The sequence below is a fragment of the Gossypium arboreum genome, chromosome 11 (assembly GCF_025698485.1).
Source record: "Gossypium arboreum isolate Shixiya-1 chromosome 11, ASM2569848v2, whole genome shotgun sequence".
NCBI lineage: Eukaryota > Viridiplantae > Streptophyta > Magnoliopsida > Malvales > Malvaceae > Gossypium > Gossypium arboreum.
The window spans coordinates 136,555,203-136,570,410 of NC_069080.1; the positions used below are offsets into that span (position 1 = coordinate 136,555,203).

At 33.6% G+C, this 15,208-nt stretch overlaps 1 protein-coding gene across 2 annotated transcripts; it reads left to right on the forward strand.

Moving 5' to 3' along the window:
• Window positions 1-5,743: 5,743 nt before the first annotated feature.
• LOC108470760 (putative pentatricopeptide repeat-containing protein At5g06400, mitochondrial) lies at window positions 5,744-9,374 on the forward strand. Of its 2 annotated transcripts, XM_053020898.1 has the most exons (2): window positions 5,744-5,902; window positions 5,995-9,374. In XM_053020898.1, the coding sequence occupies exon 2, from the start codon at window positions 6,411-6,413 to the stop codon at window positions 9,195-9,197; it is 2,787 nt and encodes a 928-aa protein (XP_052876858.1). In that variant the 5' UTR covers window positions 5,744-5,902; window positions 5,995-6,410; the 3' UTR covers window positions 9,198-9,374. The 2 variants fall into 2 exon arrangements, with proteins under 2 accessions (XP_052876858.1, XP_017627696.1); XM_017772207.2 differs by having other exon boundaries at window positions 5,744-9,374.
• Window positions 9,375-15,208: the final 5,834 nt, after the last annotated feature.

The following is a 15,208-nucleotide window of genomic DNA, read 5'->3' on the forward strand; positions in this document are numbered from 1 at the left end:
GTTGTGGGATTGTGTAGATTTTGTTAATGAAAGAATAAATGTGGAAATGCAAATTAGGAAAACGCAGGATTGAGTACGTTCAGTATCGTGGACGTGTGATGAATTGACGGATAAGACCATGGTTGTTCCATGGCAAAGTGTGAAATGTAGGTATGGTATCATCCATACTGAGTTGTGAAATGTAGGTATGGTATTATCCATCTTGAAATGTGAAATGTAGGTATGGTATTATCAAATCCATCTTGAGTTAAGAAATGTAGGTATGGCATTTCCCATACCGAGTTAAAAAATATAGGTATGGTATTTCAATGAGGAAAACCATACTGAGTTGTGAATCGTAGCATTGAGCAACGACGTACTCAATTTCGTAAGCCGTTTCCTAATTTGATTATAAGAAATAAAGAGAAGTGATCCAAATGAAAGAGATTGAGTAGTTATTCTTGTTGAGCTCAACTATGTGAATTATTATAACAATGGTTGTGAATCGCAGGAAACTTTAGTAAATGTTTTGGTATTGTTTGGAAATATTATGTTTGGTAAGCATTACTTTTAACCTATGAACTTACTAAGCTTCAATAAGCTTACTTGTGTGTGTTTAATATTTTTATGTAGATTGACTTGAAGTGAAGTGGGTAGATCGGATCAACACAATAAAGCACACTATCCAGATCAATTCGGTAGCTTTTGTTTTATGTTTGAAGATTTATATGGCATGTATAGAGTTTGAATGAATTGAAGTAAAGATGTTATAAACTAGTTAACAATATTTGTACTAAAATAGTTTTCGGTAAGTAGCAGTAGTTTGACTTTGAAAAATCACTAAAAATAGTAGAAATGGAATTAAATAATGAATAAATTATGGAATCGAATCTCGATGAGTCTATTTTCATATGGAAGAAGCAAAACAGGTATATGAGCTATATTTTATGAGATGTTTAAATTTTTGTGAAACAGGGCCAGAGCAATTTCTGGATCCCTGTTCTGACTTTGGAAATTCACCATAAATTTTACAAAGATAATTAGAAGTCATACTTTATATGTACAGATTCTTTATTGAGTCTAGTTTTATTAGAGACAAACGGCATAGTCATTGAAGCTCTGTACAGAGAGATATCTGATTCGTAATACACAAAGGTCAGAGTAGTCAAACCCTGAAACAGGGGAGATTTTAAATAATAAACTGTACTAATTGGCTTGACCAAAAATTCTAGAAAAAAATTGGTAAGTAGATATATGAGTATAAATTCAGATAAAATTTACGGATTTGGATTTCGAGTTTTATAACTCGAGATATGAATTATTTAGCAACTATGACACAGTTGGACAGCTTGTCTGGAAAGTGTGATATAAATTGTTTGAATTTGTTTAAGTGCTCAAATAAGTTTAGTAATGCCTCGTGCTCGACTCCGGCGACGGTCTCGGGTAAAGGGGGCGTTACATGAACAGTAATCCAACATCTACGGTCTTCTGAATATACCGTAGAATCCATTTCACAGCTTGCCAATGTCCTTTTCCAGGATTATGCATATACCTGCTCACTATACTAACTGCCTGTGAAATGTCGGGTCTTGTACACACCATTGCATACACCAAGCTACCCACTGCATTAGAATACGGAACTTGCAACATGTATTCTCGTTCCGTATTCGTCGAAGGAGATAGTTGTGCAGAAAGCTTGAAATGAGAAGCCAACAGGTACTTACGGGTTTTGTCGCTTCGTTCATGCCAAAGCTAACTGTAGTACCTTCTTCAAATCGCTTCGAGACAAGCTAACTCTATCATGAGCTCTATCTCTCCATATTTCTATGCCGAGAATCTCTTTAGCTTCTCCTAGATCTTTCATCTCAAACTCGAGATTGAGTTGAGTCTTCAACCTTTCAATCTCAATTTTGCTCTTAGATGCTATTAGCATATCATCAACATATAAGAGCAAGTATATGAAAGTTCCTTCTTGTAGCTTCTGAAAATACACACAATGATCAAATTTGCTTCTTGTGTACCTCTGCCCTTTCATGAACTGATCAAATCGCTTGTACCACTGCCTCGGAGATTGCTTCAATCCATAAAGCGACTTTGTCAGTTTGCAAACCCAATTTTCTTTTCTAGCAACCTTGAATCCATCTGGCTGAGTCATATAAATTTCCTTTTCCAAATCACCGTGTAAAAACGCGGTCTTCACATCAAGCTGAACTAGTTCAAGATCATATTGCGCAACTAAGGCTAGCAAAATCCGAATAGACGAATGCTTTACAACTGGAGAAAACACTTCATTGTAGTCTATTCCTTCTTTCTGAGCGTAACCCTTTGTTACCAATCTAGCCTTGTATCGAATTTCATTTTTATCAGGAAATCCTTCCTTCTTTGCATATACCCATTTGCATCCAATTACCTTCTTTCCCTTGGGTAGTGTCACCAACTTCCAGGTCTTATTTTTATGAAGAGACTGCATTTCTTCATTCATTGCTTGCTTCCACTTTACACCATCAGGGTTACTTATTGCTTCTGTGTAAGTAGAAGGAACATCATCATCTGCAATTGGAAGTGCATAGGCCACTATATCATCAAAGCGAGCAGGCTTACGAATCTCTCTTCTTGGCCTTCTATATGCAATTGAATCTTGTTCTTTGTAGAGGTTCTTAGGTAGGAACCTCTTCATCATTTGTCCCTTCAATATTAGCTGGATCATCGTTAACCTTTTCAAGCTCCACCGCGCAAAGTACTCTGGTTTTGTCATCCTTTTGTGAATCCTTGTACTTCAACATGGTTGATTCATCAAAAGTCACATCTCTCTGAAAACAATTTTCCTTGTATTAGGACACCGAGACGGTATCCTTTTACTCCATCGATTATACCCAAGAATAATGCTTTCTTTGCTCTTGGGTCTAACTTAGATTCTTTTACATGATAATATGCAGTGGGACCAAATACATGTAAAGAATCATAATCAGTAGCAGATTTACCAATCCACATCTCCATAGGAGTTTTTCCATTTATTGCAGCTGATGGCAAACGGTTAATTAGATGGCACGCATATGTAACTGCCTCAGCCCAAAATTCTTTGCCCAATCCAGTATTGGACAACATACATCGAACTTTCTCGGTATAGTTCGATTCATGCGTTCTGCCACCCCATTCTGCTGTGGTGTATCCCGAACAGTGAAGTGTCGCACAATGCCCTCATCTTGGCATACTTGTAGAAATAGATCGTTTTTGTACTCAGTACCATTATCTGATCGAAGTCGTTTGACCTTTCGACCGATCGAGTCTCCACCATCTTCTTCCATTTTAGAAATGCATCCAAAACTTCACTTTTCTTTTCATTAGATACACCCATACTTTTCTTGAATAATCATCAACAAAAGTAACAAAATAGTGCATACCTCCCAAAGAAGCTACTTTGGTAGGTCCCACACATCATCGTGAACGTAGTCCGAATTCCTTTCGTATTGTGAATTGCTAGACCAAATTTTACCCTCTTCTGCTTGCCCAGAACACAATGTTCACAGAATTCCATTTTGCAAGAATTTGCACCTTTCAACAAGCCTTGCTTCGCCAATGTCTGCAAAGCTTTTTCACCAGCATGTCCCAATCGCATATGCCATAATCTGGTAGCCTCTGAATCTACATCTTTTGTAGAAACTGTTGATGTTGATCCAATAACTGTACTTCCATTTAAAAAGTACAAGTTATTTTTCTTGTGCCTTTCATCACCGTCAATTGCCCAGCTACTACTTTTAGTAATCCATCTCTCAAAGTGATTGTGAGCCCTTTAGATTCTAGGGCCCCTAATGAGATGAGATTTTTCTTCAGGCTAGGTACGTAGCGAACATCTGTCAAGACTTGGATTGAGCCGTCGTGATTCTTCAATTGGACTGTACCTACTCCCATTGTCTTACAAGCACTATCATTGCCCATAAGAACAATTCCACCTTCTAGCTCTTTAAGACTAGAAAACCAGTCCTTATTAGGACACATATGGTAAGTACATCCTAAATCCAAAATCCACTCATCCGTTTGACACGCCATTGCTATGCCAACCAAGCTAAAGTCTGACTCCTCATCATGCTCCGCTACACATGCATTAGAAATAACCTTGCCCTTTTGTAGCTTAGGACAATTCTTTTTCCAATGCCCTTTTTCACGGCAAAAGGCACATTCATCTTTAGCGGGTCTCCTTTGGACTTTCCCTTCTACCAGTTCTTTCTTTGTGTGAACGACCTCTTCTTGTTAAGACTTCGCAGTTGTATCTCGTGATCTCTTTTATCTTTCTTTCGAGTCTCGAGATCTATACAACGACTACTGATCGCATCAAATGTGATCGTGTCCTTCCCATGAAGCAATGTGGTGGTAAGATGATCATATTCATCGGAAGGAATTCAACAACAATAATGCCTTGTCTTCATCTTCAAATTTCTCATCCAAATTTAGCAAGTCTGCTAAAATTTTATTGAATGAGTTCACATGGTCATTCATCGACATCTAGGGTGCATACGTAAATCGATAAAGTTTCTTTTTCATATAAAGCCTATTTTCAAGACTTTTCGTTAGAAACTTTTCTTCCAGTGTATCCCATAACTTCTTCTTGATGTCTCCCTCATGACAGAGTACTTCGCTCTTTGGCCAAACATAGGCGGATTGTACCCATACTGTCTATTGATCTTGGCCCTCCTTGTCATCCATCTTGTCGGGTTTTTCTTCAAGGGCTATATCTAGCTCTTGCGACATAAGACATCCAGGATCTCACATTGCCACATACCAAAATTATTGGTACCAGTTAAATTTCTCTACTTCAAATTTTGCATTGGTCACGTGAGTCCTTGCGATGGCGATCTTTCTTGCCATTTTCTCCTCAATCCCAACTCATCGTATCGTGAGCGAAGATCGTGATATCGTGAATAGTCTTGATATCGTGAATAGTACCGTATACGTGAATAGTACCGTATATGTAAATAGTACCGTATACGTAAATAGTACCGTATACGTGAATAGTACCGTATATGTGAATAGTACCGTAAACGGTCGTATTCCCCAAGTACGAATCTGGCTCTGGTACCAATTATTGTGCGGAAGCGTGTGAAAGAGTAAAATTATTGTACTGAAAAATCACACTAAGTTCAATTCCCAGGAAAGAGAGGTAGATCACGAAGATCACTTAAATACCAAGTCTTTCCTAGCCAGAATATCCCTCTATTATAATTTAATAGCACAATAAATCACTACAATCACATTCACAAAATATGCAAAATAAATAATAAAGAACACCAAAATTTTAACGAGGTTCAGCAAATTTTGCCTACGTCCTCGGGCACTACCAAATATATTTCACTCCAAAAATTATAAGTGAAATTTACAAATAGAGAGAGAGAATAATGCCTTAAGTAGAGAATGGCAATTATGGGATGATAAAAGTAAGAAATGGTTAGGCCTATTTATAGTTGAGGTTCAAGGATCAACTTGCAATGTCCCTATACAATTGGGGACCAAAATTGTAATTATCTCATGCCAACTTTTAACCCAACTTGCCAACCAATATTACTTCTACTTTCGGCCCACCCTTTTTGACTTTTCAAACAAATGGGTGGGTTCCAATAACTACATTAACAGTCACTCAACTATGATTTTTTCTTTTTGGTCACTCAATTATGTTTTATTTTTCTTTTTTAATCATCTAATTATTAAAAATTACAAAATAATCACTCATCTTTTTATAGTTAAGTGATTATTTTTTAAACTTTTCGTACTGGAGTGATTATCAAACTTGTTTACCCAAAAAAAAAAAAAAAACAAGTATTTGAAGCTCAGTAGGACTATAACTTCACTCAACAAACTTCCATTAATAAGAAGCTGTGATTTATGCGCAACAAAAAGCGGAGATGATCAAAAAAATTGCTTGAAATATGAGGTACTTAGTCAAATTCCAGCACTTTCATTCACAATTAGTGATTCGCCTCCATTTCTCGAGACTTAAGCTTCGTCCTCTTCGATTTTCAACAGTCTCCAAATCATCCAAACCAACGAAGAAAGCCCCACAAGCTAACTTGAAGAACCAAGCTGAAACTTGTAGCATCCCATCACTCTTCCAAGAAATAACGGACATTTTAGGTGCTGTTAATGTAACCGCAGATGAAACCGAATCTGGGTTTTCGATAACCCCTCGAACCAATGCCAAGGAGCTTGAGCTTATAGAACAATCTTTGGCTAGAAGGCCAGGTGTTTGTCAAAATGCCGAGGAGAAGAGTGAGTTGGTGGAAAAGGAGGGGAATGAAATAACTGACATTTCGAGAGCTGTTAATATAACCTCAGATGAAACCCCGACAACACCATGGGTCAATGACGGGGAGGCTGAGTTTAAAGAAAAATCGTTGTATAGAAGGCTAGCTGTTTGTCAAAATGCCCAGGAGGAGAATGTAATGGTTTTGGATGATACCCAGATGGGGAATTCAGTTGAATTTGATGTTAGTCCAGTGGTTCATGAGATAACTAAGATAGTTAGAGCTGAAAATGCATTGATTTCCATGGAGGAGCAGTTGGAAAAATCAGGGCTTTCGTTTGAACCAGAGATTGTTGAGAAAGTGTTGAAAAGGTGCTTTAAAGTGCCTCATTTAGCTTTTAGATTCTTCAACTGGGTGAAGCTTAGAGAAGGGTTTTGTTATACAACTGAGATTTTTAATACCATGCTGTATATAGGTGGTGAGGCTAATGAACATGGGTGGGTTGAGAAGCTATTGGAGGAAATGGAGGAGAAATCTTGTAAGAAAGATATCAAGACTTGGACAATCCTTATCTCGCAATATGGGAAGTCAAAATTGATAGGCAAAGCGCTGGAAGTTTTTGAAAACATGAAGAAATGTGGTTTTGAAACTGACACGACGGCTTATTCGATGGTGATCCGTGTTCTTTGTAATGCTGATAAAGGCGACTTAGCTATGGAATTTTACAAGGAGATGGTTGAGAAGGAAATGAGCCTTGATTTGAATTTGTACAAGATGCTACTGAATTGTGTAGCTAAATCGGGAGACAACAATGCAGTTCACTTGGTTGCTGATAACATGACGAGGGTGTCTGAGATTCCAGAACAAGAAGTTTATGGTTATGTATTGAAGAGTTTATGTATTTCTGGAAGAATTAAGGAAGCTTTAGAATTGATTCGGGACCTTAAGAAGAAAGAGTTGTCTTTGGACCCCCGTTATTTTGAGATTCTGATCAAAGGACTGTGCAGGGCCAATAGGATTGCTGATGCCTTGGAAATCCTCGATATTATGAAGAGAAGACGACTGGTTAGTGAGAAGGTTTATGAGATTATCATCAATGGGCACTTAAGAAGAAATGACCTTTCCAAGGCACTTGATCTTTTCCAAAGCATGAAGGAATCCGGGTACTTACCAACGGCTTCTTCTTACACTGATCTAATGCAACGCCTCTTTAGATTGAAAGAGTATAAAAAAGGCTGTGATTTATACAATGAGATGATGGAGAAAGGTGTTGAGCTTGATACTGTTGCTATTATGGCCATGGTTGCAGGTCATGTTGGCCAAAACCATATATCCGAAGCATGGAAAGTATTCAATTCGATGGAGGAGAGGGGCATCCGACCTACTTGGAAAGCATATTTAATATTCATTAAGGAGCTTGGAAAAGTTGGAAGGACAGATGAAATTTTTCGGGTTTTATGCGAAATGAAGGAGGCAAAGATAGGTATTCGAGATGAGATATTTCGTTTGGTTGTATCTTGCATGGAGAGGAGCAGAGAGACGGATAATGTTGAAAAAGTAAAGCAAATGCGGAGAATTAGTGAACTTTGTTCACTAACTGAAGAGGTAAGCGATAGCGGATTCAAAGGACAGGAGCTCCTCCTGGATTTGGGCGATAAACATTTAGAGTATGAGAGGACAGATTGTCAGCAAGTGCACTCTCTTTCAAATGCATTCAACAAGCAGGACATGGAAGAAGTGCATAGAATATTATCATCCTCGAAGGATTGGACGATCATTGAAGAAGGTTTGAAGAGATGCAACATTAAGTTTACACCGGAGCTTGTTTTGGAAATACTGCGAAAGAGCAGTTTGCATGGTAAAAATGCTCTGAATTTCTTTTCATGGGTAGGAAAGCAAGCCGGCTATCAGCACACTTCAGAAACATACAACATGGCTATCAAAATCTCCGGATGTGGGAAAGATTTCATGAACATGAGAAGGCTCTTCTATGAAATGAAAAGGAGGGGTTGTTTAGTATCGGATGCATGGACGATCATGATAATGCAATATGGTCGAACAGGTCTAACCGAAATTGCATTGAGGACTTTTACTGAGATGAAAACCAACGGTTTTAATCCGACTGCAAGTACCTACAAGTATTTGATCATATCGCTCTGCGGGAGAAAAGGTAGGAAGGTAGATGAAGCCGTTAAAATCTTCCAAGAAATGATCCGTTCTGGATACACCCCCGACAAAGAGTTACTTGAAACGTATCTTGGTTGTTTATGTGAAGTTGGCAAGCTATTGGAAGCTAGAAACTGCACAGAATCTCTCAGCAAGATTGGATTCTCAGCTCCACTAAGTTATTCGCTGTATATTAGGGCACTTTGTCGAGCTGAGAGACTCAAAGAAGCATTGGAAGTATTAGATGATGTCAGGACAGAACAATCCTCATTGGATCAGCATGTTTATGGAAGCCTTGTCCATGCACTACTACGAAAGGGACTATTTGAACAAGCATTGGCTAAGGTGGATTCCATGAAGCAAGCCAGCATTCATCCGACTGTCCATGTTTATACATCCTTAATAGTTCATTTCCTCAAGGAGAGGCAAATCAGGAGCGCTTTAGGGATTTTTGCAAAAATGGAGAAGGAAGGTTGTCAGCCAACTACCATTACTTATTCCGCAATGATCCATGGATACATGAACATGGGAAAGGTTGCTGATGCTTGGAACTTCTTTCATCATATGAAGATTAATGGACCGGAGCCCGATTTTAAGACTTACTCGATGTTCATTAACTGTCTTTGTAAAGCAAGTAAGTCCGAGGAAGCAATGCAGCTTTTATCCGAAATGCGAAACTCAGGGATTGTTCCTAGTACCGTCAATTTCCGAACAGTTTTTCATGGTCTGAATAGAGAAGGTAAGCAATGTTTAGCTCAAACTGTATTGACACAAAAATCTGCTCTAAAAAGTGAACGCAAGTGTTCCACCTTGATTTAAAAATTTTCATTTATCTTCCATTTCATTGTTTCAAATTCATATGAAAAAAAAGTATTTAGAGTGAAATTGCATTTTGCTCCCTTTATTAAAAAATATGTAAATTAATCATTGTGTGTTAGACCAAAATGTAAATTGGCGTTTTCTATTAAAAATTTCATCCATTTGTATTATTAAAAATTGGCGTGGCTAATCGAATAAGCAAATAGTGACATGTGTCGTGCTACGTGTATATCATGCTAATGTATAAGGGACTAGTTTTTAATAGTAGAAAAGGATGAATTTTTTAGAGAATGATTAATTTGCTCTTTGATCTAATGTATATGGATTATTTTGTCTATTTTAGTTAAAGAAGCAAAGTGCAATACGAATCCTAATACAAGAGCTTTCATGATACTTTTACCGATTCATATTTTGCTGAAAACTATTCAACTGACTCGAATTCGAAAAATCCAAACCAACCAAAGTCAAGATAATCTTTGCTTTGCTTTTAAGATGGTAAATGGTGGAAATTTGACAAGGCAAAGGTGAAGGTTAACTTCAAGGTCTTTGGGAGGGACACCATTTTTTCTGGGATTTCCCTGCATAATCTTAACCTCACTAATGGCTGCCTCTTGATATGTGGCCAGTGGCCCTCATAAGTCTTTCCCACTGTCGCCCTTAATGGCTGCCTATTCATCATAATGGCCTGCCATTGGAAAAAAGAAAGAACACAAAACCCATTATTCCTTCTACAATTAAAACACCTTTAAAATATGGTTTCTGTATGTATATGTATATATAATGTTTGATCATATGGGGCCACTTGAAAACATGTTTAGTGTAATGATGGATCAATAAATTTTTGTAGATTCTCATTTTTCGGCGTTAACCTTTTTGTCAACGTTCGTGGTAGAAAGTATCATCTTTATTAGGAGTACTTGATCTTGTATTGTTTTTATGTTGGAAAAGAGTAAAAATTAAGATAAAAACTTTTATATTAAGAATTATATTGTATTTTTGTTTATTTAACTTTAAAATGGGTAAATTAATTTTTATAAATTTTTTTATCTATTTATACAGTTAAAATTGACGTTGTGTCATAGTGTATTATACTGATATACAAATATCAACTTTTAATAATAAAAATAGAGAGAATTTTTAATAGAATGACTAATTTACTTTTTTATTTTTGAAAAGCTATGGTGATACTAATCTTAGGCATGACTTCAAAATTGGTAAAGCTGCAGAGATAGTTTTGAGAATAACTTCTATTGGGAAAGTTATAGATGCAATGTTGGGAACAACTTCCACATTGAGGAAGTTGTGGAGGTCACATTGAGGAAGTTGTGGAGGTGATCTTAGGAATAGCTTCCATATTGGGGAAGCCATGGAGGCAACTTTTGAAACATCTTCTATGTTAGAAAAGCTGTTGAAGAAAGTGGTGGAGCTAGCCTGCGAAACGATTCTCCATGTTGAGAATGTTGTGGAGTTAACTTTGATAATAAATTTTCAGTCAAATGAATCAAATAAAATAATATAATATATATATATATATATATGATAATATGTTAAATAATCTTACGTTCTAATGATTTATACACCAAACATCTCTTAAGTATACTTACAATCCTGTATATTTCCATTAAATATTCTGTTCAGGTTTCCTTTAGATGTTGATTAGTAAGGCTAAGTAATAAAAATTGAAAAATCGAAAATCAATCAAAATCAAAGTGTGCTGTTTATAGAATATTTTACTTGAAATTAAATCTGATTTTTATGATTAAAAATAAATATTTTATATTTAAAATACTGAAAATAATCTAAAAAGTTCTTGATATTTTATTTTTAGAAATATTTATAAAAAAGATCTTGAAATTTTGTTAAATAATATTAAAAACCAAAAACAAATCTAATTTTTATCAAAAAAAAATCATGGGATAAATTAAACTAAACTGAATTATGATTCTAAAATGCCTAACTAAATCGAATTAATATCACCCTATAGTGAGACGTGCCACCGACTAATTACGGCATGCATTGCAAACAAACAAGTGTTGTAACAAAACGATAATACATGTTAGTATTAACATATAATGGAAAATTTAATGAAAATATTTGATTGAAATGACACTAATAATTTAAAAATTAAATTAAAATGTTTTAAAAAAAAAAAACTTAAGAGCGATAAATTTAAGTGGCATGATACAGCATTGTGCATCAACTTTCCATTTTTCAACTGATTTGATGATGCAATTTTGCAGCAAATGCAACAACAGCATGCTTCATCTTATCTTTTAGGTTAGGTAATTTGAAATTTACACCTCAATTAAAATTTCATTAATTCAAAATAGATAATAATAATAATAATACAAACATAATATTTTTATTAGATTAATATGTCAATTAAATTACAAGAGATATTAATTGATTCATGGTTGATGAAAAGTTTAATATTTTGTAAGTGACATTAGAAAGGTTTGATTATCGGATTCATCGGTCAAATTAGTTGAATCGAGATTAATAATTTATTTAAAAATTGTTTTAACTAGATTTAAGTTAAAATTTAATTTTGTTGTTATAATTTATAAAATTGAATGTTTAGATTTTTGTTAATTTTTGAATTTTTATTTTATAATAATTGAACAGATGATTCAATAGGTGGTCTAATAAGTCCAATTCTTACGACATTCTAGAAAGATGGTATATAAATATTCTTTTAAGATATTAAAAATAAAATAATAAGATATTTAATAATTTTTAAATTTATTCATAAAATTAAAATGAAAATGAAAAGCATACTATCAATGTATTAAAAAGTTAAAATTTGTCATAAGTCCTTATACTTATAAAAAAATTAAAATTTAATTTTTTACTTTTTAGATTTCAAAATTCAACTTTAATTATTAATACTGTTATTTTTTTGGTTAAATTTATTGGTGTGACATTTTGAGAAAAAATAGCTTTGTAATGAACTTGACTTTAACAAAAACATTAATAATATCAATAGTTAGACCTAAATTTTGAAACTTGAAAGTATAAGGATTAAATTATAAATTTTGAAAAATATAAAGACTTATGACATATTTTAAAAACTTTTGTTTTAATGATGAGATGAACTTTATACTGTGAGTGAATATGTGGCTTTTCGTAAAAGGGCGGCGATAATCTACGGCTTAATTTAATCACATTTGATTAGTCAAAGTTGATGATGATTAGCTAATCAACCCACGTGGCAAAACCCACGCCACAAATGGACAAAAAGCATATACTCCTAGTGAAGAATTGGAGCAAATGGATTCTTGTTATTATTTTTATAAAATAAAATAAAATAAATTCAACTTTTTTAATGAAATAATAGTCTTTTGGCTTTTACTTTGTAAATATTATTATTATTATTATTAATTAAAATGTTTATTCAAAGTCTTAATCACACTTTTTGACAAAAGATACAAAATATTCTTGGATGATAGGCACTTTCTTTTCTTTTCTATTTTTATTATTATTTATTATTTATTTTATTTTTATGTAAAGCTAAGCATAAGGACAAATGGCATGACAATATAAACAAGTATATTAAAATAAAAATCATTGTACATGTATGTGGATATGTTTTTGCATGTTTATCTCATTTTAGTTATATCTATAATCATAATAATATATATTTGCATAATTATTATTATACATGGTAAAACTTAAATAAAAATAAAATTAATATAATGATAAATTTAACTCTTAATGTTTACATATTTTTAAATTTAATTATTATTCTTTTTTAGTTAAATTTAATTATTAATATTTTAAAAGAGTTAAATCTCTTTTTTTAAAGTACACGATATTGTCATGTTTAAAAATTAAAGTTTTAGTTAGTATTTTAGTTAAAAAACAACAATTTGACTATTTTTCAAAAGTTGATGGTCGAATTTAATTCTTTTAAGAAGTTGAATGCCAAATTTAATTGAAAAATAGTCAAATTGATAAAATGTAAATTATAAAAGTTAAATTTATTATTATGTTAATGAAATTTGAACTAACAACCTTCATTTAGTTTTTAATTAAATGATTAATTTGAATTTATTTATGGGTTAAAATATTATGGTTTAATTTTTTTATTCAAATTTCTTTTGGTTTGATTTAATCTATCTCAATATTTGAATAATTATTTATTTTAATATATATTTTATAATTAAATTTAAATAAATATGTTTTAATTGTTAAATAATAAATTGAGCTAAGTAAGACTAATTAAAAAAAGAAAAAGAAGAAGAAGAAGAAAGGATAAAATTATTTAAAATGTCGAAATATCTTTTTATGAAAGGATAAAATAGATAAATAACCCATTTTAATAGGTCTATTTGGGATAGGAAGGAACTTGTTTATTCTCTTTACTTAAAAATAGATAAATTAATTTATGTATTTTTTAACAATCTCATTCGATTATATTTGTTTTTTATAGAATATTTAGAATTACTCATAATCTTTCCCCATCCCATAAAATAGAAGGATAATATGCTTTAGCGCATTCGTACTCACGTCATCCTACATTAACAACAATATCTATATCAATTGAGTTAAGATTCAATCGACTTAATTTCTGTACTATTAGACCATCTCAACTAATAATATATTTATTTAGATAATTTTAATAAATATAGTATTAATTTTTTTTATGAAAGGATAAAATTATTTAAAATGTCGAAATATCTTTTATGTATCAAAATAAGGTAATGTTTGGTTGGGTGTAATAGGAATACATTACAACCCAATGCAATGGGCCCACCACCAAACCAACGTTTGGTTGCCTGTAATGGCTATTACACGCTGAATGGAATCATCTTCTATTATAGTACGACCCGTAATAGCAATTCAGGGTCTTGGGGTCTGATTAGATATTCAAAGGCACGGGTAATAACATTTTTCCCTATTTTGGACCAAAATATCCTGTCTGCCATCTTCATCTTCATCGTTTTCACTTTCACACTTTAGACAATTTCTTCATAAACATTTTTCCCAAAGTTATAGAAATTGGATCCTTATCGACGACAAATCAAGCTTCATTCACCATCTTGATCTTCCTTCCGTTGAACCTCCTTATTTACGGTAAGTGATGGCCTTTGATTCCTATTTTTTTCCTCTGATTTTGTTAGTTAAAGTTCTTTTTCGGTCTCACTTTGATCCTTCTCAGTTTCTTCATTAGATCCTCATAATTTTTGTGTTCTTTTTTCTGGGTTTCTAGAGTTTGATTTGGTAGCTGAATTGTTTTGGGTTTTAATGAATCAAAAGCTTCAACAAATTATTTTAAAGTGTTATTAGTTTGTTTGTGTGAATTTTGTACATGTTTCATGCTTAATTTTTGTTTCTTAATTTTTATTTCATGATTTAAGTGGCTGTGCTATGGTGTTACCCCTTTCCAGCTGCTGTTGTATCTACTACTTTGAAGCTTGCTAGTCGCCACCGTCATCTCCAACTGTCGCTGTCAGCGTCGAGTTCAGGTGAGGCTATACTACCATTTTTTTACAAACTTTTTGTTTGTTTGTTTGCGTAGCTTGGGTTGTAAAATGTTAACAAAGTTAAGCTGTTTGTTCTGCTCTTTCTTTCATTCTTCTTGTTTTTCTTCCTTCACGCCACTCTCCCACCACCGTTAGCTTCTTATTGAGGTCATATTCCATCGATTACCCTAACCAATCAAGATCGCATGGCTACACCATTGCCAATTCCACCTAAACTCCCTTGCAGCTGAAAGCTCTGACCTTTACTGCTTCGCTTGCCATGTTTACTTCTTTTCTCATTTTCCTCTTATTTTTCCTACCTCCGGCTTTTCCTTTAAATTTGTGCTTCCTACTAAGCTTTTTTTTCTAATCTCTCATAGAAGGGTTAAGTATTACATTTGCTCAATCTATCACAGTATCTATGGATACTACTTGCGTCTGTTTGAATGCAAAAGCAAAATGGAATTCGATTTCATTTTGTTACGTTTGAAGTAAGAAATGTTAACTTTGTTCATTTTCTGATTTTTTTGCTTTTTTATGTATTGT

Coding starts and splice junctions, on each gene's coding strand:
- LOC108470760 (XM_017772207.2), top strand. CDS start 5,898: ATGAGGTACTTAGTCAAATTCCAGCACTTTCATTCACAATTAGTGATT.